A 26,712-nucleotide genomic window follows, 5' to 3' on the forward strand; every position below is an offset into this window, starting at 1 on the left:
TTTCATTGTTAGGAAGTTTTTTCTTATATGGAACCTAAATTTTTTCTTTCCTCATGCATCATAAATTTAGAGCTGGAAGAGACCTTAGAGGTGAAATAATCAATGCCCTTATTTTACAGAAGAGGAAATTGAGGCTCAGAGAGGTACCCAGGAGCACCAAGCTAATAACTGCCTGAGGTGGGATTTGAACCTAGCTCTTTCTGGTTCCAAATCCATCACTCAGTCTACTATACCATGTTCCCTCTCATCCACCTTATTGCCTCCCCCTGTAGCCAAGTAGAATACTTAATCTCATTTTCCACATGACAGCTGATGGAATACATTTATTTATTCTATCATTTAAAAAAAAACAGAAACTGGGACTGTTAACTCTTTTGCTCCATGTAGTTTCATTTATGATTTCTTAGAGTATGGCGTTGAAAAGCCAGGCTTTGATAAAGCCCATTGTGATTCAAATGGAGCTACTGCCTTAAACCCAAACCACTCTAGCTCTCTCTGATTGGCCAACAATAGGTCCCAGCCCAAGCCTCATTTGGTCATTGGGTTTTGATGGCTCAGAGTGAGTGTAAATAGCAATTGTTTCTGTTCTGGTCAAAACCGTAAGGGTCTTCCCCTCCCAGACTGATTTGTGTGTGTGTGTGTCTGTCTGTCTGTCTGTCTGTCTGTGTGTGCGTGTGTGTAGGTGAAAGAGGCCGTTTTTGCTTCATTTCTTACCTAGCCTTAATCACTGAATGGGTATTGCCTTAGAGAGACTGAGACCTGGGAAAGATCTTAGCTTAAAAAGGCCACTGGACCCAGATAGCTCCAGGGGAGACAGTGAAGTAGTTACTTTGCATATCATTGCCTCACTTAAATCCAGTTAACTTGCTATCAAGACATCACCTTCCTGATGTCATTGGTCCTCTTCCAAAACAAAGGAGAAACAACTACATATAACATGATAGTAACAATTCACTAACCTGGTTGCTCTCCTTGAGGTGCCCTCCAGTTTATCAGTGTATTTTTTTTTAATTGTAGCACCAGTAATTGAATACAGTGATCTTGGTATTTTCTGACCAGAGTAAAATACAATAGGACTGGGTCCATCATCTCCCTAGTCCTGAAAAATGTCTCTCAATTCAGTCTAATCACTAGCTTTTTAGCTGCTTTGTCACATTGTTGACTCCTGACCGTGAAGTCCACTAAAATACTCTAATATTTTTAAAGTTCCTACCTACCTCGTTACACAGAGAAGGACTCAAGGTGGAAAAAGATTCATTTTTTGGACATGGTCACAGAGTACAGTTGTTTAGATTAATTATACTTATTTATAATGAGATTTTTTTCCCTTTTGTTTTTATTTGGAGAGAATTGAGGGATGAAGGAATAGCACTAATGATGCAAAAAAAAAAGAAGGAATAAAAAAAGAAAAGAAAAAGAAAGTGATCAAAACTTTTTTTTTAAATACACAGAAAAGGACAAAAGGGAGTTGAGAAGGAAGTATAGACACGTAGGAAAGTTTTGAAAGTAGCACGTTGAATAAATGATATGCTTTTAAAACAGTTAGGCTTAGTATGCAATAGAGATATTCATGGTTTCATGACCTGTCATAGACTTAGAATGAGAAGAGGACATACACAGATACTTAGAAGAAATTTAAATGGCAAGATGATGTCCCTGTCATCACAAAGAATATATATTTTATGATTTGGTACAGAGGCAGAGTATGCGGATAGTGTAGAAGTTTTTATTTTGGTACAAATGGCTGGTATTTTCAAAGAGAATCTGGATCACCATTCATCTGGGATATTTTAGAGGTGTTTTTTGTTTGTTTTGCTTTGCCCATTGGATAGGGAATTGTACTAGATGTACTTCTAAGATTTCTTTCACCTCTAACCCTCTTTGGATTTTTTAGCCTGCTTTTACTATATTTCAACTCTTCCTACCTCTTTTCTTATTTTTTTTTTTCACAGATTCCTCATTCCTCACAGATAACCTTTTCTAAGATTATATACTTGGGCTGATATGAAAGAAGAATTTCTAATATTCTTTTTTGAATACTATTCAAGATTCACTTATTTCACCTTTTTTGCCCTTTATTATGCTACTTTCCTTTGCCCGTTACCATTCTGCTTATCAAATTAGTATTGATTTTTATGATAATGGGAATGTTATCATTTGTGAGCCACAGAGGTAGAATCTATTGCTAGGACAGATGTGGAAGTTTTTGTTTTGTTAACAATTGATAATTGTTTTCACAGTTTCTCATTATTGTTGTTAATTTAAAAAAAATTCATCTTGTGAAAGAGAAATGAAAAAACTGCTCTATAAGGAGCAAAGCTTAGTGCTACATATATTCCTTTTGGCTTATAAAGGTAGAGTTTATCCTTAATTACTAATGAAAGGGAAGAGTGTAAAAAATAAGACCAGTTCAGTCATTTATATTTGACGTTGATATGTATCATAACATTTGGCAGTAGATTTACAATCCAAAATACACTTTTTTAAAGTTAACACTAAAATTAATTTACCTTCCTTAAGCACACACTAGTAACTGGGAAGTGTACTGAACTATAAGAGGAAGTGAAGAGTTCCAAGGATGAATAATAAAGAGTTGACTACATATTTACAAATATAACAAATTACCTTTGTTATTTATGGTGCAGAATTACTGGGATGATACTTAAAAATTTCCATTTACAAAGATTTCATAATTAATTCCTGATTTTAAAGCCTTGTCTTTCACATTTATGAAAGCTTAACAATAATTTATTTACACTTAAAGTCCTTCTCTCTTCTATTACAATTTGTTGTAGCACTCTGATTAAGAATGAGGTTATGGTAGTGATGGAGAATTCTTTTAAATAATCTCCTTTTCCTTTCTGTTAAGCTTAATGACTACATTGGTGCAAAATTATGAATGTTTGCATTCATTTAAAATGAGTGTATAACATATTAAAAATCAGAGTATTGTATTTAGAAAATTCCATTGGGGCTCAGAGGGATAGCTGTTTGGTGCAGTGGATAGAGTGCTGGGCCTGAAGTTGAGAAGACTTATCTTCCTGAGTCCAAATCTGGCCTTAGACACTAGCTGTGTGACTCTGGGCAAATCACTTAGCCCTGTTTTCCTCAGTTTCCTCATCTGTAAAATGAGCTGGAGAAGGAAATGGCAAACCACTCCAATATCTTTACCAAGAAAACCCTAAAGGAGATCATGAAAGTTGGATATGACTAGAATAACTGAACAGTAACAATAATTTTAGGGCTCACTAATACTGCTGTAATGTTTTAGTGATGTAAAAATATAAAAATAAAAAGAGAGTATGATCGTCCTACCAGTAGTTCTTATGTATATAACTTGTTTCCTATGGAATTCTTGATTCTCAAAAAGATAACTGCTACCCTATCAGATTCACACCAGAATTTATAGAGAAAAATATCTTTTGAGGATAAATGAGCAACTACCTTTTGCAACAGTATTTTCATTTATTATACTTTATTTCCTTTATAATGATATATCATTATTTTGTAAACATCTAAATAATAATTATTATTATTATTATTTATTTTAGTGGGATTTTGAAGTATTTATAATAATAATAATAGTCTACATTAATTCCAACAGTTCTTTTAAGAGATAGAGAATTGTATTGGACAGATAAATACAAAGAAAAGATCAATGACCTGGCCATACTCATTCTGTAAAAATGTCACAAAACTGGTATTAGGGGTGTCTGACCCTTAGTCTTGAGATTGGACCTTTAGGGCATGTCATAGTGGAAGTAGATAAACAGGCTTTGGACTCCTATTGTTATGAGTTCTTTCTGTTTGATATTTAAGGAGTACAGGATAGATTTAAGAGCACATGTAAGAAATTTATGTTTAAAAAGGACACAAAAGATGAGGTGTAATAGCTGATGAATTTTAGCTGAACTCTTCTAAATTAAGAAACCGTGTCAAATAAAAGTATTACTATATTAATTTAAGCTAATAAAGTTTTAAATGCTATCTGGGTACCACACCTCCTCTGATGATCTCTACTTGAGCATCTGAGAGTCTCATTTTCAGAGAATTTGGAGAAAATTCAGCGGGGAGTGCATAACAACCTCCCTGACCTCCAAAATCCCACCACCAGAAACCCTTGGCCAGCCAGAATAAAGGACACTGCCTTTATTAATATCCTAGACTCCCCATTGAAAGGACTGAAGATAGGCCCAATACTGCACTGTCCCTTGGTAATCCTTTTATCATCTCTAGTAGATTTACTAACACTGTTCTATGGTGACTCTTCCAAATCTTCTCTATTTTCAAAACCCCTAACCCCAAAGTACCCACAAAGGATAGTCAGATTTAACTTGGCGGTACAAAGGTAGCTAACGGGCTCAGTGGATAGAGCACTGGTCGGGCCTGAAGACCCAAGATCCAATTCAGCCTCAGACTAGTTGTGGGACTTTAGACAAGTCACTTACTATCTCCCTGTGTCAATTTCATCATCTGTAAAATAGGGCTTGGAATAGTATTTACCTCAGGGTTGTTGTTAGGATCAAAAGAATTAACACTTGTAAAGCACTTTACAACATTAAACATGGTAGTTATCATTTGATCCTCATAACATTGTTAAGAGGTGAGTAAAAGCAGATGGTGTTTTCTCCATTATCAAATGAGAAAACTGAAGCACAAAAAGGCTGACTTGTCTAAGTGACCACAGTGGTTGGAGGCAAAGTTAGGACTAGAACTCTTTACCCTGAAACTGCGGTCTTTGCTTTTTTTTTTTTTCCATTTCATCACATGTTAAGGTTTGGACCTGGAAGAGACCATTTAGAAATCATCTCATTCAACCTCTTCATTTTACAGAGAAGGAAACAGACACAGTTTAATTGACTTGTCTAAAATGACATAGATATAGACATAGATATAGAATTTGAACTCAGATCCTCTAATCCCAAATCCAGTTTTCTTTCCAATACACCATGCTACTAGGGCTAGCTACCCTTTCACCTCTTTGCCTTGCTTGCCACATTTGCATTTTTTCACTGGAGACAAGCATGCCAATCTCCAAGTTCAGGAAACCCATTCCAGTAAATCTATGCACTCATGTTTACATGCTTTTGATGAATGGATTACCATTTACTGTCATGATTTGATACAAGCAAGCCGCCTAAATGTCAGTTCTTAAGCCAACTTGTTGCTGTTGTGTCCTGTAATTCTTTCATATCTCCTATAACCCACTTCCCTGAGCCCAACATCAGGTTTTATGGACTTCATGTACTATAGATAAGAGGGAAAGCTCAGTAAGGGCAGCAGTAGTGAGGGAAGAATTCACAGGAGGTTTGTTTGATTTGCCCCTGCCACAAGGTTCTTGGAGCATGGTACTACACCCACAGTAGGAGATCAGTATATCCTTGTTGATTTATACAGCATTTCAGGAGCATATCTGTTTGCTTAAATAATAGCATGACAAACTATAATCAGTGTTAAATTACAAGCATATTTACTTGTCACCATATTTGTTGTCACCAAATGATTTCTTTTGTGAGTCTGAGCTCCTATTCAAAAGAGCAACCAGCAATGAAGGTCTCATCGAACAATGTGTCTAATTACCAAATATTAATCAATGTTAAATTCATTATTTAACCTGTCAACCCATGCAGCCAGTGATTTAGGCAACCAAATCTTGCAAAAACGTAGCTCATAGCTATTAATCTCTTGTGATCACCTTGTAGCTTGGTCCCTCTTTAAAAGCTTTTATCCACCTACATATAGGTACAGTTTAGTATTTTCTACAGTTCATTGAAAGCACCAAACATGTTCTTTGTGAATGAGAGGGCCTGTATATATGGAAAGCTGAAATATATAAGTAAATTTGTTAGTTTCTCTGTGTTAAAAGCATCTTTTTAATAAAGTCTATATGATCAAAATCTTAGCTTTTCAGGAATCTGTCTGTTCCAAAAAGGGAGATATACCTGTGTGCTGTAGATATGTTCTAGCTTTCTAAAACTATACTACCATAAAAATAGTTTCGAGATGGCTTTCATTCCTCTAGAGCAGTTCACCAACTTCAGCAAGTTGACATTGGTTTTGTGCCTGTGTACTGATTGGATAAGTTCACATGTTCCTCCCTAGAGATCTTGTGCCCACCTGTATAGCTAAACTGAGCCTCTGTTTACCTAATTGTAATCCACACACAAATCAGCTTGGTGGGTGGAAGAAAGAGAAACTTTGGCACACGAAAGAGGAAGTGACCTCCATTCAGTATTTGCAGGTGACAGAGGAGGAAAAGAACAGAGGAAGATTAATTATAACAAGTAATTTTAGGACTCTTGACCACTGATCTGTACAATACTGTACAGTACCACAGAATACATAACTCAGTGTTTTTAATTTCACAATCAAGTAACCTTTGCTCTTATCATGCATATTTGGCATAAACATTAAGAAAATGACATTAAAATATGACTTGATTTTTTTTCTTCTCAAAAGGATACTTAAATTTTTTTAAATTTCCCACAAAGCAAAAAATACTTTCACTTTTGTTAAATAGAATGCCCATGTGTAACAGAATTCAGTATTCCAAAAAAAACAATAATATTCAGTATTTGTTGAGTTTATTATATTCAGCAGCATTACCAGTCGATTCATAGAACCCTAAGAGTTAACTATAGAAGGGACCTTAGAGATAATCTAATCCTCCCCAGTTCCCCACCTCCTGCCCCCAAACCCCAAACCCTAATTTTTCAGCAACATCTTATAGCTGGTAAATAGCAAAGCCAAGATTGCAGCCCAGGGCTCCTTCTAAATCCAGGCTTCTTTTCCCTGTTCCACAGAAGGAAGGTTTATAATTTTACTTAGTTTACAAAGAGAAATGTGTATTTTACCTTTCATAGGTATTTTATAATAATGATGAGATTTTTTTTTATTTGAAATGAAACTAATTTCTGTTAGTGCTCAACATCAGATTTTTAGAAAGAACTTGAGCAGTTTGTGTTTGTTTTTGCATGAGACCTGTGATTTCATTGTTATATGAAGATCCCAGGGAGAAAAATCCCTCTACCAATGCAGTTCTGCCCTTCTCTACAAATTATAGGTGAAAGAGGTGAAGTGACTTATATGGGGCCACACAGCCATTGTGTATCAGAAGTGAGATTGAATTCAGTTCTTCCTGACAGTGAGGCTAGCTTTATACTATACCATGCTGCTGCTTGAGCATATACATATATATATATCATAAATATATACATATACATGTATGTATACATATACTTATACATTAGTATTTGTTATATTAATATGAAGTTATCTCCACAAAGTCTTCTTCTAGTGCCACATCTAGGTATACAGGTGACATTTGGTTCTGAATGGCCAGCCAAATGGAGCATAATTTCTTGTAGATTCTACCACGATCGAAAAGTTTCAAATATAATCTCAGTAATGAACTTTGTTTCCTTTCCAAAGACCATCCTAGCTAATAGGGAAAGGCATATTATTAGTAGGCTTGGCTACTTGGTGATATAATTATTTGACCATGTCACCAGTTGAAATAAAGAAAAAATACAAAATGACCCTCAGTTGTGTGTATGCCACTTCAGTGTCCACAGTGATGGTGGAAGTGTGTCACAGAAGGCAGCAGTGGATGGTAAGAAACATATAGATTTTAGATTGTCTATAAATATTAAATTAGGTATTGGTATTCTAAATGTGAGATCTTTATCCAGTGACTAGTGGGTAGTCATACAACCAGAGAAAGGGGACGTAACAATCTTGACATTCTCAAAATAATTTGAGACCAGAAGACAGAAGGAAGTTGCAATTGAATATAAAGATTATTCACAGGTTCTCCTTGGAAAAGCAAATAAATGGGTTGGTAGAGTTGGGTTTTCCATGTATCCAAAATCAAGAAGAAACATCATTTCATGGGACATTTTGTCATCTTGTATTACAGTGCTCATAATAAATATTTGCAAAGTCTACTAAGAAAATAATTGTACTTTATGCATTACTATCTTCTGTTGACAAGAAAGGTAAAGAATTTTACCAAGAATTTGATGAGACAAGTTAAATCAACATTTTTTGATATTCAGTGACTTCTGTGTAAATAAAGACATGGGGGGATGGCAAAAATATGGAAATCTCCCTTCTGTCTTTACATCTCTCTCATCCAACCCCTTCTGTCTACTCCCATAACCACCACTTTAGTTCCAGCCCTTCACTCTTACCTCACCTAAATTATTGTAATAGCCTCCCTCAGCCTACATCAAGTCTCTCAAATATCACCCCTTCTCTCCTTGTCTACTGTCCTTCACTTTGATGTCAAAGTAATTTGCATTAAGCACAAAACAGAATAAATGACCACTCTCCTCAGCCAATTCCCTGTTGCCTCGATGATAAAATATAAACACTGTTTAGTTTTTAAAACTCAACACAGCTTGGCCTCGACCTATCTTTGCAGCCTCATTGGATATCTGTCCTCCTCTGGAACTCTTTAGTCTGGCTTTCCCTCTGATCCTCACGCACAGCACTCCTATCTCCTTGTCTTTTCACTGACTTTCACAAATGCCTAAAATGCGCTCCTCCCTTACCCCTACCTCATAGAGTTCCTCTCTTCCTTTAAGATTCTGCCCAGGCTCCATCAGGCTCCATAAAGCCATTCTTGATTCTCCCCATCTGCTAGGATCCTCCTTCCCACACTATCTTGTATTTAAGTACTTTGTAAATATCTAGATATGTACTGGTTGTCATGCTGAATAAAACACAAGTTCATTGTGGGTAGGGATTGTTTTATTCTTTGTGCTCATATCCCTCATGCCTAGTATGGTACCTGACATATGCTGGATACTAAATGAATACTTGTTGCCTGATTGATTGGCATGTAGAAGCCTTGCCTCTCTATATCATGAATAGTTTCTTCAAGAAATCAATTAGTTGGGGCAGCTAGGTGGCGCAGTAGATAGAGCACCAGTGCTGAAGTCAGAAGGACCTGAGTTCAAATCCGAACTCAGACCAAACACTTGACCCTTACTAGTTGTGTGACCCTGGGCAAGTCACTTCACCCCAATTGCCTTAAAAAAAAATCAATTAGTCAATAAGCATTTATTAACTACTTTCTATGTGACAGGCTCTGTGCTGAGTTCCAGGGAGTCAAAGAAAAAGCAAAAACACTCTTTGCTCTTGAAGAGCTTACATTGTAATGGAAGAGATAACATAGTTACATACAATATATACATACAACATCAATACAAATGACATGGGATCTAGTGTAGGAGATGTTTAAGTTAGCAGAAATTTGACTACTCCCTCTTGGATCCCCTGCCATCTGAATATCCCAACTCATCCTTTCATCAACACCTCTCCTCCACATTCCACCATTCACTTGTTAGTAAACCAGCTGGTCATAGAATGATTTAAGGGAGTTTTGAGGAGAAGGATTGAAAGGACAGCTAGCTGCTTATACATACTTAGTAACTTGACTCAGGTTGCTTAGAAGCCCCCTCAGACTCTCTGTTCCAAGCAGTACTGAAGATAAAACTTTTCTTCTATTGGTGTTATTTTCACCTCCAAATGAATTTATGAGCCTACGGTCTTACCCACCGTTGGCATGTCCTCATACAGTGAACATCTCTTCATAATGACAAGCTAAAATATCCCATTCCAGCCTACCACACGTGATGGGCAAATCTTGGGTACATGTGTGATTGACAACTACAAAGGTGTTTTTGTTTTTTCTTAAGGAAGATTTATCTCGTGACAAATCTTCCTAATAAGAAACAACCCTCTCTAATCGTCAGTCCACTGCTCAGACATTTGTTCTCGATAACCAAGGGAAACAAGTCTAAATTCTTTGGCTAGGCTTCAGATGCCACTTGCCCCCACCCAATCTATCATCAACCACTTTTCATAGGATCATAAATTTATAACTGGATTGAATTATAAAATGTAGGAAGGAAAAGACGGGAGACTAGAAGACTGTTCTGGTAATCTAGGGGTGAGGTAAAGGTTCAAACTGGAATTATGATAATGGAAACAAAAAGATAGACTAGAGATCTAATCTAACAAAGATCCCAATAATTACGAGACTTAAAAAAAAAAGGCACTCTGGACACTGAAGAAGAGAGAGGGAATAATCAAAGGTTATTTTAAGATTTCATTTCTGGGTGACTAGGAGCATACTGGCACCACTGACAAAAATAGAGATCAATGTCAAAAGGAACATCTATAATCCCAGAATAGAACTGAAAAAGGCAAATGGATTATAGATTGTATTTCTCCAGAGAATCTAAGAGGCAAGTAGGGGAAAGAAAAAAAAAAGAGTACAGATTCATGCTTGAGAACTGCTAGTATCAGCGTTTTGTGAAGAGAAATGGGACTAGATCCCTGTGTTGTTCCTGGTGTGTATCCCATCCTCACCCTGTATCCCACTTTGAGGCTGTAATATGAATTTGTCCAGAATATGGTGGTGGTGTACTCTATAGATACTTTCTAATAATATTGTTTTAATTCCCTATCTTGTGCCTTTTTAGACATAAATATTTTTATATGTAAGTATTTGTAAACAATTCTCTGACCTTAGAGCCCATTCTAACCTCCCATTTGGTTTCTTATCAGAAAATATTGAAGAAGCACTCATTATTTGCACGTCGTTTTATGCAACAAACCTTTATTAAGTACCTACTTTATGCAAAATGTGCTGTGCTGGGGTCTGGGTGAAGAGACAGATGAAGCAACAGTTTTACCTCAGCAGTTCCCTCAAGGAACTAACCTGTGCAGAAAAAGTCAGATTGGCTCCTTGATTCCCCTCAGAGAGTTCATCTTCTAAGATGGCACCACGGACACGGGAAAAACAGAGCCAACTGGCAACAAGATTTAGAAATAAAATTGGAGGGCCTCAAAATATGTTCCACCATGCCCTTTTTCAATCTTCCAAGTGTATTCTTTTAAAATATTAATACTTTCACTATGACAATATCGTTTACTTTGTTTTTGTCCTGAATTAATAATTTCCTATATTTCATAATAGTCTTAATTTTCCATATTAGTCATAGATTTCTAGAGATAAAGAATACTAGTTTATATAAGTACTTTTGTTTGCAGTATTTTTCACTGAGTAAAATTTATGTTGAGGTTTTAAAAGACTTCAGATTTAATCTTTGCTCAGTGAACCACTAAACAAATTCTGAAGTGATGAATTAAAAACGATTATGTTGTGAGATTTTAAATCTGTCCTTACAAAAAATTGATATGATATTTAATTAGAAGAGGTTACAGATAAGCATTATACAACAAAATGATTACCTATTTAATACATTTAAAAACTTACTTGTTTTTAACTTCACACTTTGAAATCATGGAGTTTGGTGGAGGGGGCTTCATTGCCTAAGAAATAAAAAATAACAGCTTTAATTTTACATTTCATTATTTGTTAATCCTGCAATTTTAGTCATGATTTTTTTTAAATAAAAATATTTTTGCTGAAGGTAATAGAGGTACCATTTAACCTTCAGGCAAATATGTAGCTATGTAGTTTTGGAAAGCAGATATTTGTGCTCATTAAGTCAGAACATCTGGTTCTTTGTCATGTAAATATTTAATTAAGAGACTGTGTGTCATTTTTTTCCCTCTATAAAATTCCTAATTGCCAAAATGTAATATCTTTGTACTTTTTTTTTTAAACAACAAAATCAAACAGCAACCTGATGGCCTGTTCTCCTATAAAATAATAATTTTTCATGTTGTAAAATTATCAGATCCATTATATTTTTAAAACATAACAATTTAATATCTGAAATAAGTTTAAATTGAACTTAGAATAATATATTACAATCAAGACTTCTGAATTAAGAAAAATTACATTTTGTTTTGTTTTTTAGTGAACATAGGGCAATAGGAGAAAAAACAAAACCAAAGTACTAGGCTTTAAATTTGAACACCTGAATTCAGATCTTGGCCCCGTTACTTATATTAACTTGGGCAATTCACTTTACATCTGTGGACCTGAGTTTCCTCATATGGAGAATGAGATTGGTTTGACTGTATGATCTCTAAAGTCCCTTCTAGATCTTAGGTTTATGATCCTTGTGATCCTCAATTCTCTGACCCTGAAGCCCATTCTAACCTCCCACTTGGTTTCCTATCAGAAAATATTGAAGGAGCACTTGTTATTTGCACATTGTTTTGTTCAACAAACCTTTATTAAATGCCTATTCACACAGGTAAGTGAAAAATATATTTAAAATAGAAATTCTTTCCCTAAAATTTCATCCTTCTTCTGAACACTTAGTCTACCTCTTTCATGTACTTAATATGTTATTTTGTATTTTTATGATAATTATATCTTTTGATATTATAGCCATAGCTTACACTTAGATTTTTAAAAATCAATTTTTATTTTACATGCATTTATATATCCCTCCTACTGCTCTCCTTTAAAAAAAAAAAGAAAGTTCTCATCATAAACATACATAGTCCAGCACAATAAATTCACATCTTGTCTGAAAAAAATTATGTATTTCTAAATTTTAAGTTCATCATCTCTTGTGCAGGAAATGAGTAACATCTTTCATCTTCAACCTTCTGGATTTATGGTTTATTATTGCATTATTTAGAGTTCTAAAGTCTGTCAAAGTTGTCTTTCCTTATAGTTTATCATTAATAGTATTATCATTAAACAAAGAAAATCACAAAATGACCTTTAGTTCTTATACATTCGACTTCCACTTAGGATAATAAGAGAGTAGCAGACAAGAAGACAGAGAATGCTCAGAATGACCACTTTGGAAGCCCTAAAAGCACCACCTTCTTTTACTCTAAATGTGAGATCCTTGTCCACTGACCAGTGAGTGAGTCATCTTGCTAAAGGAGGTACTGAATCACACCAATATTGACATTCTTGCTGTAAATGAAATCAGAGGACAAAAGAAGTTGCCTCCAAATGGCTGACAGGCCCTCTATGTAGAAACAAATGAAGGAATTAACACCAAAAGCAACAAGAAGCATCACTTCCATAGGCATTTGGTCATCTCACATTATAGTGCTCATGATGAGCATAAGCAAAAAGATCACCGTGCAGGTCATTGTATTTTATGCACCAACATCTGTGATAGCAGATGTGGAGGTAGAGCCCTTCTACCACAAACTTCAGAGGATGTTCCAGATTAAATCAACATATACTTTAATACTCATTGATTTCAGTTCAGAAGTGAGCTAAGGGGAGAATGGCAAATTACACATGCACCAACTCAGACACGGCTCAGTATCAAGGCAAAAAAAAAAAAAGCAGACCTTCAAGTCTAAACATTTTTTTTTTTTAAGGAGGAGAGCTTAAAGGTGCTAGACATAGGTAGGAAAGAAAGGAAGAATGGGAAAGAAAAAAGGAAGGAGGGAAGAAAGGGGAAAAAAATCAGAAGAAAATAACAAATTAATTGACTTTGGCTTTATAGAAGGAAAAGATTGATCATTAATGTAAGGAGTCATGGCCAAATGAGCTATCTCTGTAAAGTCAGACCATTGATTTGTTAGAACAAAGGTCAAAATCAACACCAAATTAAAAGAAAAAGTAAACGTGAGATTAAGATATGATGTGTGATTAAGACAACTCCAGTCTGACTTACTTAAATAAACTACAGATGTCCTCCAATGAGAAAAACAAAAGAAGAAACACACAGCAAGACGTACAATAACCACATCCTAAAAATGTTTAACTGCTGTAAGGACATTGGAACAACAAGGAGGCCACTAAAGCCTTAGCCATCAAACATGTGATCTCTGTGTTAAATGAAAAGATGCGGCAGCCAAAGACAATCCCGATTTAGAATATAAACTCTGACAGAAAGGATGGTGAGAGAATGTCAGTAGTAATAGCTCATGAAGTCTTAAGAAGTAATTGAGGGAAAACCTCCTTTGAAAAAGCTTGGTAAGACACGCAACTAAATAAAGTCATCCTGAAGGCCTTTAAGAATTAAACTAAACAGAATAACTCTCATGGAAATGTTTTACATGATTACACATGTATAAACTATATTGGATTGTTCACTGTCCCAGCAAAGGGAGAGAGGATGGAAGAAGGGATAGAATTTGGAACTCAAAACTTTTTTTAAATGTTTAAAACTTGTTTCATTTGTAATTGGGGGAAAATAAATATGTATTTTTTAAAAGAATGAAATTGGAAAAGGGGCAATTAATAGGCAAGTTAAAAGATCTGTCAACATTTTTGTAACAAACTATTTTCTGTAGGTTTGTCAGTGGAGACTCCACAGGCTCTAATATCTCAGTCCCTGATGTGCTACGTGAAGGAATAGAAATAGCATTAAGGAAAACAAAGATGGGAAGGGTAGTTGGACCTGACCTATTGTATGAAGAGGAGGACACAATTTTGGGCAGTAAGAGACTGATACTTAAGCTGTCTAAAAGAGGGGAGATACCAAATACTAGAGGTAGAAAACTATAGGTGTTATTAGTATTAGATAAAACAGGTGATTGAAAATATTGACCCACATGTCTAATTTTCCATTTCAACAAAATATCTATGAAAAATAATCTATACACATATAGAATGTATCTTCAATGAACACATTAAGAAAAGTGCTTATGACATTCTTATAAACATGCAGGTTGTTATTAATATTAGTAATATTAATTCTTATTAATATTCATAATATTCTAGAACAGACTACATCATTGTAGTAATACAGTTGACTGAAAGGTGCAGGGGGAAAATTTACCACTGTGTTTATTGTTTATTGGTAATGATGCTTTCACATTTGATTCATCAGAACAAAGTAATATTTTATCTAAAGCCACATGAAACACTATTCTCCAACAAGGTGTCTCCCATGCATGTTAGGATCATAGAAGTTTCCTTGTCTATAACAGAGAGAACTTTGTTCAAAACCATGATTATTAACATGAAGCAAGACATAAAACAGAGATGTGTATTCCGCAGGGAGGATGGGCATCACGGAATCCAAATTGAAGAGGGATTCCCTAGAGAAGGTGAGCTCCCTCAGAGACTACTGTTTGCAAATGACATTCTGATATTTGCATCAAGCTATGGGATACTATTGAGATTCCCAAATGATATCTATCTGTAATCTAATTAAAAATTCAATTGACTTCTACATACAGGACAAACATGAATCAAGAATGTCTGTAGCTTGGTGTAGTGGATAGTGAGCAGATCTCAGAATCAGGAAGACCTGTGTACAAGTTATGCTTCTGAGACATACTAGCTGGGTGGCCATGGAGAAGTCAGTTAACCAACTCTCTAAGACTGTAAGTTGCAGAACAGTTCCTAATCTGTATCAGTAGGGAGAGTTTCCTTAGCAAAGGTCATATATATATCTTGGATAGTCACATCAGACAGACAGTGAATTGGGCCCAGAATAGATAGAAAAGAGAACTTTTGAGAAATTGTGGAGTGCTTTCATTGACTCCGAACTTCTCATTGAAGAAAAATACCTTTCTGTTAAATACCAACATTCTTCTGCTAATACAATACATTTCAATCATGAGATGCCACAGTATCTTTTCTTTAAAAAGTATGACACTGGGGCAGCTAGGTGGCGCAGTGGCTGGAGCACTGGCCCTGAAATCAGGAGGACCTGAGTTCAAATCTGGCCTCAGACCAAACACTTGATACTTACTAGCTGTGTGACCCTGGGCAAGTCACTTAACCTCAATTGCCTAAAAAAAAAATAAAAAAATAAAAAATAAATAAAAAGTATAATACCCAGCAAGAAATTAAGAAGAACATAATAGGTGTAATAGAATGTAACTTGTGTTGCCGTTGATTATTTCTCCATTTCTAAAGCAATTTGTAATTTACAAAAGCATTTTCCTCAAAATAAATCTAAGTATGTGGATGTAAGTAGTAATCTTATTCCCATATTACAGAGGAGGAACCTGGGTTCCAATGAAAATAAATAACTTAACTCAGAGGCTGGGATCCCAACCTGATTGTTGATGCCAAAGCTAGTGTTCTTTCCACTTCATTGTGCTTTATTTTAATTACACATGTCCTGTCTTCTACTGGACTAAAAGTTCCCTGAGGGGAAAGACCATCCCCTATTTTGGTTTGTATCTCTCCTATTTTATGACACGATGCATTACACATGTTAGATGCAAGCTAAATCTCATGTAATGATGAGAACACCTCAAGAGGCAGCAGAGTACAATAGAACGCATGCTGGATTTGAATTCATATGGTGTTGGTTCAGATCTTGTCTTTGTCATGTACTATCTGGGTGATCTTGGGCAAGTCACTTAACATCTCTAGGACTCAGTTTCCTCATCTGTAAAATGATGAGGTTTAATTAGGTTGTCTCCGAGGTCCCTTACTGTTCTAAGTCTTTGATCTTATGAACCTTGGATTTCCAGTCAGAGGAACTGGGTTTGAATCCTGGCTTTGCTTTACATTATCCACATTGCCTTTGCCCCCTATATTAACCTTGTGACCTTGGGCAAATCATTTCATCATTTTGAGATTCGTTTTCCTATCTGCAAAATGAGAGGATTAGACTAGATTATCTCTAAGGTCCCTTCTAGCTCATTCATCATTTAGCACTAAATTTTTATTGATCAGCCAGGAGTAATAAACTAGTTAACATGTAGATTTTAGCAAAATATTTCATCAATTTCTTGCATATTGTCCTTGTTGATAAAATGGAGAGTACAAATAGATTTGGATCCAGTTGAATGGCCAGATATAAAGAATAGTCATTTAAAAAAAAAAAAGAATAGTCATTTTAAAGAGAAATCTCTATAGCAGCATCCTACTAATTTGCCATTCCCCTCTCGTGCTAATGGGTAAAACTGTTTTATCAGTGATGTGAATTTAAATATGAAGGACATACTTATCAGATATGCAAATGACATAAAGCTAGAAGAAATGGAAAACATGTCAGATAATCTATTTTGAATCCAAAAATGCCTCAGCAGGATACAAAGTTGGGAGGGGGAGAAGGGGGCATAGCAAGGTGGGACATGTAATGCCAAGTTCTAACCTTGCATTGAAAAAAGCTAACTTCTGGGGCAGCTAGGTGGCGCAGTGGATAGAGCACCGGCCCTGGAGTCAGGAGGACCTGAGTTCAAATCTGGCCTCAGACCAGACACTTGACACTTACTAGCTGTGTGACCCTGGGCAAGTCACTTAACCCCATTGCCTAGCCAAAAACAAAAACAAAAAAAATTAACTTCATAAGTACACGGCTAGAAAACAGTTCATCTGGAAAACAACACCACCAACAGCAAGATATGATAGCCAAAGAAAACAAATACAATTTTAGGCCGCAATAAAAGAATAATAGTGAGGGAAGTAATAGTCCCTGTTATACCCTACTGTGGGGAGAAGACGTTTGAAGTATTGTCTTCAATCATAGGCACCCCATGGGAGGAAAGTAAAGACCCTCTTATGATGAAAAGTATCCAGAGGAGGTGAGCTGGACAATACAGTTAGTCCAAATCAATAAACATTTAAGTACCTACTATTTAGGTGCCAGGCATGCGCTAAGTGCCGGAGATACAAAGAAAAGCAAAATAGAGCCCCTGCTCTCAAGGAGCTCACAGTCTAACGTGGAAGACAACATGAAAACAACTATGTGTATGCAAGCTATATTCAGGACAAATTGAAAATAATCAACAGAGGGAAAACACTAGAATTACAGGGGATTGAGAAAGGCTACCCTATGGAAGTTGAAATTTTTGGCTAAGACTTGAAGAAAGCCGGAGAAAGAGGAGATGAGAAAGGAGAATATTCCAGGTATTGGGGATAGCCTGTAAAAGATGCCTAGAGTTGGGAAATGGAGTGACTTGTGTGAGGAACAGCAAAGAGGCCAGTCACTGGATCACTGAACATACATGGGGGTATCAGGTATAAGAAAAGTGGAAAAGGGAGCAGGTAGGTGGTACAATGGATAGAGCACTGGCCCCCAAGTCAGGAAGACCTGAGTTCAAATTCAGCCTCAGACAAGACCCTTGACACTTACTAGCTGTGTGACCCTGGGCAAGTCACTTAACCCAATTGCCTAAAAAAGAAAAGAAAAGAAAAGAAAACTTGAGACGGAGGGAGGGGCCGGGATATGAAAGACTTTGATAGCCAAATAGTGGATTTTCTCTTTGATCCTGGTTGTGATAGGAAGCCATTGGAGTTTATTGAGTAGGGAGAGTGACATGATCAGACTTGCCCTTTAAGATCATTTTGGAAGCCAAGTGGAGGAAAGGCTGGAGTGTGGAAAGGCTTGTGGCAGGAGGACCATCCTGCAGCTATTGCAGTATTCCAGGTATGAGGTAATAAGAACAGGCACCAATGTTATAGTAGTGTCAGAGGAGAGAAGGGGACATATGTGAGAAATGTTACAAAGGTAAAATTGACAGACCTTAGTAACATATTGGATATGGGGAGTAAGAGAAAATGAAAAGTCAAGGATAACACCTAGGTTACAAGCCTACGTGACTGAGAGGATGGTGGTGCCCTGGACAGAAATAGGAAAACCTGGAGGAGGAAGAGAGGATTTGGGAGAAAAGATAATGAGTTCAGTTGTGGACATGTTGAGTTTAAGATGTCTGTGGGACATTCAGTTTAAAATGTCCTATAGGCAATTGGAGATGCAAGATTGGAGGTCAGCAAAGAAGTTAGGGCTGAATAAGTAAAGTTGAGAATCATTAGCATATAATAGTTTGATCCACGGGAGCTGATAAGGTCACCAATTAATACAGAGGGTGAAGAGAAGAGGGTCTAGGACAGAGCTTTTTGGGATATCCACAGTTAGCGGGCATGATCTGGATGAAGATCCAGCAAAGAATACTTAGAAGGAGCTATCAGTTAGGTAGGAGAAGAACCAGGAGAGAGTGATGTCACAAAAATCTAGAGGGAAGAGAGGACCTAGGAGAAGTGAGTGATCTTCAGAGTCACAGGTTGAGAAAAGTTGAGGAGAAGAGAGCATCAAGGAGAAAAGGGTGATCGACAGTGTCAAAGGTTATAGAGAAGTCAAAAAAGATGTAGATAGAGAAAAAGCCAATAAATTTGGCAAGTTAAAGATTGTTGGTAGCTTTGGAAAGAGCGTTTTCAGTTGGATAAGAATAGAAGCCAGACTGTAGACAATTAACAGAGAGAGGGGAAAGAAGGTAAAGGCACCTATTGTAGATGACTTTCTCACAGCCACGGAAGGAAAGAGAGATATGGGATGATAGCTAGTGGAGATGGATGGCCAAAATAAGAGGTTTTTTGAGGATGAGGGAGACATGGACATATTTGTAGGCAACAGAGGAGCAGCTAGTAAATGGGGAGAGATTGAAGAAAAGTAAGGGAGTAGAGATGACAGAGGAAGTAATCTGTTGGAGGACATGGGATGGGATCACTTGTACAGGCAGCAGTCAGCCTTACCAAGAAATACAGCTGCCTCTTTCATAGCAGATGGGCAAAAGACGTAGCAGGATTTCAAAATTACACCTCATAAATATTGATTGAGGGAACCTAGGAAATGTTTTACCTGGAAGAAGACTGAAAAGAAAGATGACAGCCATCTTCAAGTATTTGAAGGGCTTAGATTTGTTCTTTTGGGCCTCAGAGAGCAGGACTTGGAGCAGTGGAGAGAAGCTAGAGTGGCAGATTTAAGTTCAATGTCAGGGCAAGCTTCCTGTCAAAAAGAGCTCTCCGTGAGAAGAATGGTATGCCCCAGAAGGTAGTGAATTTCCATTCATTAGAGGTTTTCAAGCAAAACCTAAGTGATCCCTTTTAAGGAATGTTATAGAGGTGATATTCAGTCATGTAATGATTATGCTACATAAACTGTGAGTTTCTTTCCAACTTTGAAATTCTGTGAGTCAATGAATGAATGAAAACTGATTAAAATTATAGTTTTGCATATTATACTTTTAGTTTCTCATCTCTTGAGCAAAGGTATCATAATAAGGTCAAGGTGTTTATATTTGAAGGGGTTTTATATATTTTCTTATAACACTGGTAATTATTGTCAAATGAAGTTTTGATATTAATTTTTCTGATATTTATTTATTGTGATTGAATGAGACTTTAAAGGATATTAGAAAGCATTAACAAGTTCCTGGCTTCAATTTTTTTTTTATGAATATTGTGCCTAAAATTACAAAGCTTTGGTCTGAACTATATTAAAAGTTTAAATAGACATTGTTCTTTCCTCTTATGAATATTTTCTTAGGCACAATGTAACAAGTTTGCTTCAAGTCTCTGTAGCCATTGGTTGGCAGCATAAATTCCATCCTAGCTTAGCACCTTTTAGGGGAACTTCAAAATTTCCCATAAAAAGATTTTGCCATACTGCCTAAAATTTAGCTCACTCTCAAAAGAGATACATGAAAAAGAGAACATAGCAAGCCCTTCTCTTCCATATATGTGCCCCAGGGGCATCTAATAAATACCTCACGACAGTGAATTGAATCAGATCCCTGGACCCAAGTGTAAGGTTGAAATGTGACTTGTGATATGATAGTTTGAGCACTGATAAATGTATTCTCATTCTGTATTTTCTTGGTTCAAGTTCCTGAGTTATAGGTGTTGAGGTGTTAACTAAAGAAAGTATGTAGTATTCTGTTGTTCAAGTAAGTCTTGTATAGGAGGAAAATAAACCTGGGAAGGGGGAGAAGGCAGAGGGGGATATGAAAAACTTGCTAATTTCCTGAAAAACAAAGCATTTGCAATGCTTGCCAAAAAATATAAACATTCTTATGGTGACTTACCCAAGTTGAGCCAGCATCTGGAAGCCTACAGAAATATTTCATTATCACAGTGAATTGAAAAGCATTGCCAGAAAAGATGCAAAATTATCTTTTCTGGACAGCTGCTCCAGAACACTAATAGAAAACTCTTCATCACAAACCAAATGGGTCTTCTAACATAGTTATACAGTGATATGCCCTAGGGATCTAGTTCATACTGTAGTTGGGATATCAGATGGGAGAACTATCCCAGAGTCACGATTATTCATTATATGTGTTTATTATACTTTAATGTGACAGTCAGGACAATCAAAATTGAATAATACTATTTTAGAGCTAGAAGGAACCTTAGAGATCATCCAGAGTACTGCCCTCATTTTACAAATGAAGAAACTGAGGCCCTGAGATACAGAATGACAGCTAGCAAGGATGACAAAATCAAGTAAGTTTTTTTTTTTTTTAAAGAATAGAGGAGACATAAACATGTTTATAGGAAGCAAGAAAGGTACCTGTAGATAAGGAGAGATTGTGTGGGGAGGACGGGGGTGGGGGGGTAGTCTTTTTGGAGAAAACAGAATGGGGATGGGATCAAGGGTACATATAGAAGAGTTTGCCTTGGCAAAAAGAGGAGCCAACTCTTCCTGTGAGATGGGTAAAGAAGAAAATCTTGAGAGAAGATGACTAGTCATATGAGATGAAGAAGAGGAAGCTTTTGGAAAATGGCCTCAGTTGTTTTAAAGAAATGTGACCCAAGATTCTCAGATGAAGGGATGGATGGGAGAGCAGGAAAGGCTTTCTTGGAGACCTAGAGGAGAGATGAAAATGTGATGAGTGGGGTAATGAATTAAATATTAGAATCTGAGTTGAAGCTTACACTGATTGATACAAGTCAACAAGCATTTATTAAGTGCTTACCTTGTACCAGGCACTGTGCTAAGGGCTGAGAATACAAATACGGGTCCTTGCCCTATAGGAGCTTATGTTCTAATGGAGGATGACAGCACATAAAAGGAAACTGAAAAGCAGAATCGGGCAGGAATGGAAGGATTGGGGGTGCAGGGAAGAGGCACCCACATAGGGCCGTTGTAGAGGAAAATCTAGAGAGTCAGGAGACTGTATTGGTTCTACTTTGACATCTCTCCTATGCCTCTCCTTCTCCTTACTCATGTAGCCACAAACCTAGGTCAGTTCCTCTTTATCTCTTGAGTGGACTATTCCAATAACATTCAAAGTGCTCTGCATGCTTCAAGTATTTCCCAACTCCACGAAGGTAATCTCTCCAGACTAGTATAGAGCTGACACCCCACACTCCTTCAATGAATTTCAATGGCTCCCTATTGTTCTCAGGATCAAATATAATTTTCTTTCTTTGGCATTTAAAACTCTCTAACCTGACCTTTCCTACTTTTCCTAGACTTCTGTTCCTTCCTTCCTTCCTTTCTTTCATTTTCTCTCTCTCTCTTCCCCTTCTTCCCTCCCTCTCTCCCTTTTTCTCCCCCTCCCTCCTTCTTTTACTCTTCCTTCCTCCCTCCCTCCCCTCCCTTTCTCTCTCTCTTTTATATATATATATGTAGATGTATATATTTATGTATGTGTTTATATACAAATATATGCACACATGTGTAGAGGAGATTATGTATGTATATGTATGTAATTATTTACATTTGCCTAATTATTTACATACATATATATAAACATATTATACAGTGTCTTACATGGTTAAGATGCTTAATGATTTTTAAAATTAAATTTAAAAAGCCAAATATGCAAATTGTCCTTTCAATTAGTATACTAGAAATGTGTGTGTGTGTGTGTATGTGTGTGTGTGTGTGTGTGTGTGTGTGTGTGTGTGTGTGTGTGTGTAGGTTTAACCTATGACAGACCTGTAGGTTAAGCAGAACAATTTCTTTAATTCTACTGAGATCTGAGATCTCATCGATATGGACATACCCTCCATCAGCAAGATTTTAACCCATTCATGCCTTCTCATGCTGTGTGATTCTTAATCTTGTCTCTCCATAGAAACTCCATAGAGGCCTTCCTCTCTGTTTTTTTACATTTCATAGGTATCAGTGTAGCACTCAGATTATTCAATTGTGCTCTCATTATTTGCTATTACCTCTGTTTCTAATATTACATCTCTCAAATGCTGCCTGCCCTTTATACCAGTTCTTGCATATAGGTCATCATTGGAAATGTATTATATTTTGCTTCTGCCCAGCATGAATTTCCTTTCTTTTCTTTTTTTTTTCTTTTTTTTTTTTTTGCTAGGCAGTGGGGTTAAGTGACTTGCCCAGGGTCACACAGCTAGTAAGTGTTATATGTCTGAGGCTGGATTTGAACTCAGGTCCTCCTGACTCCAGAGCCGGTGCTCTATCCACTGCGCCACCTAGCTGCCCTGCCAGCATGTATTTCTCCACTAACTTTAGAATCACCCATAACTTTGATTCTTTGGAGACTGCGATATTGCAGGTTTTGCTACAGTATCAAGTTAAATTAATTGAAGCCCTTAAGGAAAATTTATACTACTGTAGTATAGCATGTATCTCTTGAAAGGCTTAAAGTACTGTTATTTTTATTATTTTCATTCATTCAATAAACATTAAGTGCCTACTGTGTGACAAGCACTGTGCTAAGTGCTGAGGATACAAAAAGAAGCAAAAGACAAACTCTGCCCCCAAGGAGCTTACAATCTAATGAGGGAGACAGCATGCAAATATATGCCAAGCAGGCTATATACAGGATAAATAGGAAGTAATTAAAAGAGAGAAAGCACTAGAATTAAAAGAGGTTGGGGAAGGCTTCCTGTGGAAAATGGGATTTTGGTTGGGACTTAAAGGAAGACAGAGAGGTCAGTAGTTGGAGCAGAAGAGAGAGAGTGTTGTGGGCATGGGGGACAGTCAGAGAAAATGCCTAGAGCTAGAGCTGTTCATGCAGCCTGAGACCAGTGTCAATAGATCTAAATGGACATGTCAGTGAAGATTCAACTAAAATTTGATGTTACAAGCCTAATGCCTTTAAGAAAAATAGGAAAGATGGGAGAGGTAATGATTTCTATTTTGGACATGTTGAGTTTCAGGTGTCTCTGGAATATCCTAGTTTAGCATCCCCAGTTCTCTCAATTGTTCATTATATTACATGTTCTTAATTCTGCCCAGCATCTTGGTATCCTGGTTACCCTCCTAAGGTACACTTTCCTTGTCCTTCTACTATTCCTTCTCCTTCTTCCCCCTCTCCATTTCTGTATATAATAAAAGACTATTATTAGGCTAATCAAAAGTCAGATCAATTGCATGAATAAAAGTAACATGTTTCTTTTGAATATTAATTAGCACATTTAAAGAAAATCTTTAATATTTAAGTGAGTTATATGTTTTTAAGGTGAAGAACTATATTTTACAATATTTTATTTTAAGGTAAAGAACTATATTTTATATTTTATGTTTGTATTATAATATAATATTATTAAGAATAGTATTTTACTTTTGAAATCAATATGACATTTTAACAGTCTTTTATTTTTTCACTTACACCCTTTGTTATTGAAGTCATGGGCCTTATGTTAACAGACCACTGACTCATATATCAGATGTGGGTCTATTGATGGGCAGAGACTGAAGAGCAAAATATGATCCTGAGATCTCATTTTCACCCTTAACTTGAACTAAACTTTCAACCCAAATCCATACAGATAAGAGACTTGTTCTATTTTTAAATAGTCCCTTGTTAAAAAGAAATGTGATAAAAGCTATCATGAACCTAAAAAAAAAAAAGATAAATCCACAGATGATGAAAGAATTTTCCAGAGTTTAGCCATCAATGTAATCATTTCTAAAGGAAAGAATTAAAAGTCCTTATTTTTCTAAAAACACTCCATGGTGATTGAATAAAATAAACAGCAAGATGTATTGTGGTAGGAAGTCTGATGATCAAAGAGGAATACTGAATAGATATACTTATTCTTTTTGATAAAATAAGGAAGTAATTCCTTTCACACATTTTGTGATCATTTCTGCCTGAAAACTTTGTGTCCTCAAGTCAGAATTTCAACCGTTCCATGAAAAGAAAGACAACTAAGCTGAGATAATAGTGTCAGTTTTAAGCATAAGACAGCATGTGAACAGTGTTTAAGCTATTGCTCCAAACCATTTGAATGGAAGCATTGGATTAGCTATAACCTGGTGTCAGATCTTTAGTTAGATAAACCCTCTGACTGTTACTGACTAAAGGATCCATGACCAAAGCTTTCAAAGGTGCTATTGCACGAGTTCTTTTTCATGAGAGCTTTGTGAGGTATGTCTGGCTAACATAATGTTTTCAAAATAAAATAGCTATTAGTGGTTAAGAATAATAAGCAAAAATTCACAGTCTTGTTTTTTCACAGGAGGTTTCAGCCCAGTAGGAAAACCTACACGAATACCATCAAGCACACTGCAAATGGTAAGCCAGTTCAAAAATTGGTCCAAAACTACAAATGACATTTTCTATATGCTCTCACTGTAGAAAAACTCCTTTTCCCTCCTTTAAACCAAGTTTTTCATCACTTTTAAGAAAGTGAATCATTTTTCCCCTGAACTACATTTTTTTCCATTTCCCCAACAGTAAGTAGTTGAATAATACCTTATCATCATTTTCCCAATTACTTGCTTTAATTAATATGCCAAAATATGAATGCATTTCAGATATTTAAAACATTTTGTGCAGGGGAAATACAAATTCTCTTGCAAACCATTTACACTTAAAATATAATCCTATTGTTTTATATGTTTCCATCATTATTTCCACTGATTGGCTAATTTAAAAGTAAACATGATTTTTCATTCCTTTTATGTGTTTATTTTAAGTAATAGTAATAATAATATCATATACTTGTATTACTTTACCATAAAATTGTAGTTATTTTTCACAATATGTAGTATCTTATGTGTCTTCATTGGCTCTACATGTTACCAGTATCCATTTATTTTATTTTTAAATGTGTGCAGTATGGAATATAATAAAGAAGGAAGAATAGAAAATTGATATACATGTGGGGGTGGATAGTTAGTTCAAGTCATCTTTTTCCCATTTATTTTGACATCTGGAATTCTTTTTGTAGAATTCCTTGACCTTAACATTACATTATTTGTAAAATGCTAGGTTCCGTGAGTTGGTACCTCTTATTTTCCTAAATATTTTCTGGTTTTTAATTTTTTTCACATTATTAAGACTTCTAATTTCCAGTTGCCATAATATTTCATTTCATGAGAAAAATTTGGTAGTCTTTTTCTAAGAAATTGAAAGACTTTCTGTCCAACTTTTCCTGAGATTTAAAATTGGTGATTAATATTTGCATGTGTGATTATTCAGTTCTATTTAGCTGTAGTTAATCAACAGGCACTTATTAAGCCCTTACTTACTCTGTGCCAGGCAGTACAACTGAGCATACAAAGAAAAATAAAAACCATCTCAAAGCCCACAAAGAGCTTTTCTTCTACTGCGAGAGGTGATGTGTAAACTACTAAGTAAAGAGAAGATGTATAGAGAGTGGATAGAAGGGAATCTCCAATGGGAAGACACTAAGAGCTGTTAGGGAAAGGGTGGTGGGAGAAAAGATGGAAAAGGTCTCCTGCCGAAGGTGGGGTTTGATCTGTCTTAAAAGAAACCAGGAAAGCAAAGAGGTGAACTTGAGAAAGCAGACAGAGTATTTTAGCTGGTACAAAGACACAGAGACAAGAGGGGGAAAGCTGTGTACAAAGAATCACTAGTTGGCTGGTGCAGCTGGGTCATATTTGTCTTGGGACTAATATGTGTTTTTGCTTTGGGATTATGAGAATAAAGCAAAGGCTGACATATGACTGTTATGTGATTATCACAGACAACTTAAAGTTTCTCTTAAAAAAGAAAGAATTAATCATTTTTAAATAATGAAAATAGTGCTAATGTTAATGTTAAAATAGTAATCAATGTTATATAATTCTATGCTTTAAATGATGAAGTCAGATGTTGGAAATTAAGTCAACTATAGGTAAAAGTGATTTGGACGTGTATTTGAATAATGTTCTCAGTAGTTCT

At 36.1% G+C, this 26,712-nt stretch overlaps 1 protein-coding gene and 1 long non-coding RNA gene across 7 annotated transcripts in view; one reads left to right on the top strand and one right to left on the bottom strand.

Moving 5' to 3' along the window:
• The window catches only part of AHI1 (Abelson helper integration site 1), a 250,985-nt gene that overhangs the window by 147,646 nt on the left and 76,627 nt on the right, over positions 1-26,712 (top strand). For all 6 annotated transcript variants that reach the window (XM_027850706.1, XM_027850707.1, XM_027850708.1 and 3 more), the window contains exon 20: positions 25,043-25,098. In XM_027850706.1, coding sequence (XP_027706507.1) covers positions 25,043-25,098 — 56 coding nt within the window. The remainder of the gene's footprint in view (positions 1-25,042; positions 25,099-26,712) is intronic.
• Positions 1-26,712, bottom strand: part of LOC114034891 — a 205,095-nt gene that overhangs the window by 25,192 nt on the left and 153,191 nt on the right. Inside the window, exon 2 of the long non-coding RNA XR_003568153.1 lies at positions 11,291-11,346. This is a non-coding gene — a long non-coding RNA (uncharacterized LOC114034891). The remainder of the gene's footprint in view (positions 1-11,290; positions 11,347-26,712) is intronic.

The sequence above is a fragment of the Vombatus ursinus genome, unplaced genomic scaffold, assembly GCF_900497805.2.
Source record: "Vombatus ursinus unplaced genomic scaffold, bare-nosed wombat genome assembly UNPS02009132.1, whole genome shotgun sequence".
In the NCBI taxonomy this organism is placed as follows: domain Eukaryota; kingdom Metazoa; phylum Chordata; class Mammalia; order Diprotodontia; family Vombatidae; genus Vombatus; species Vombatus ursinus.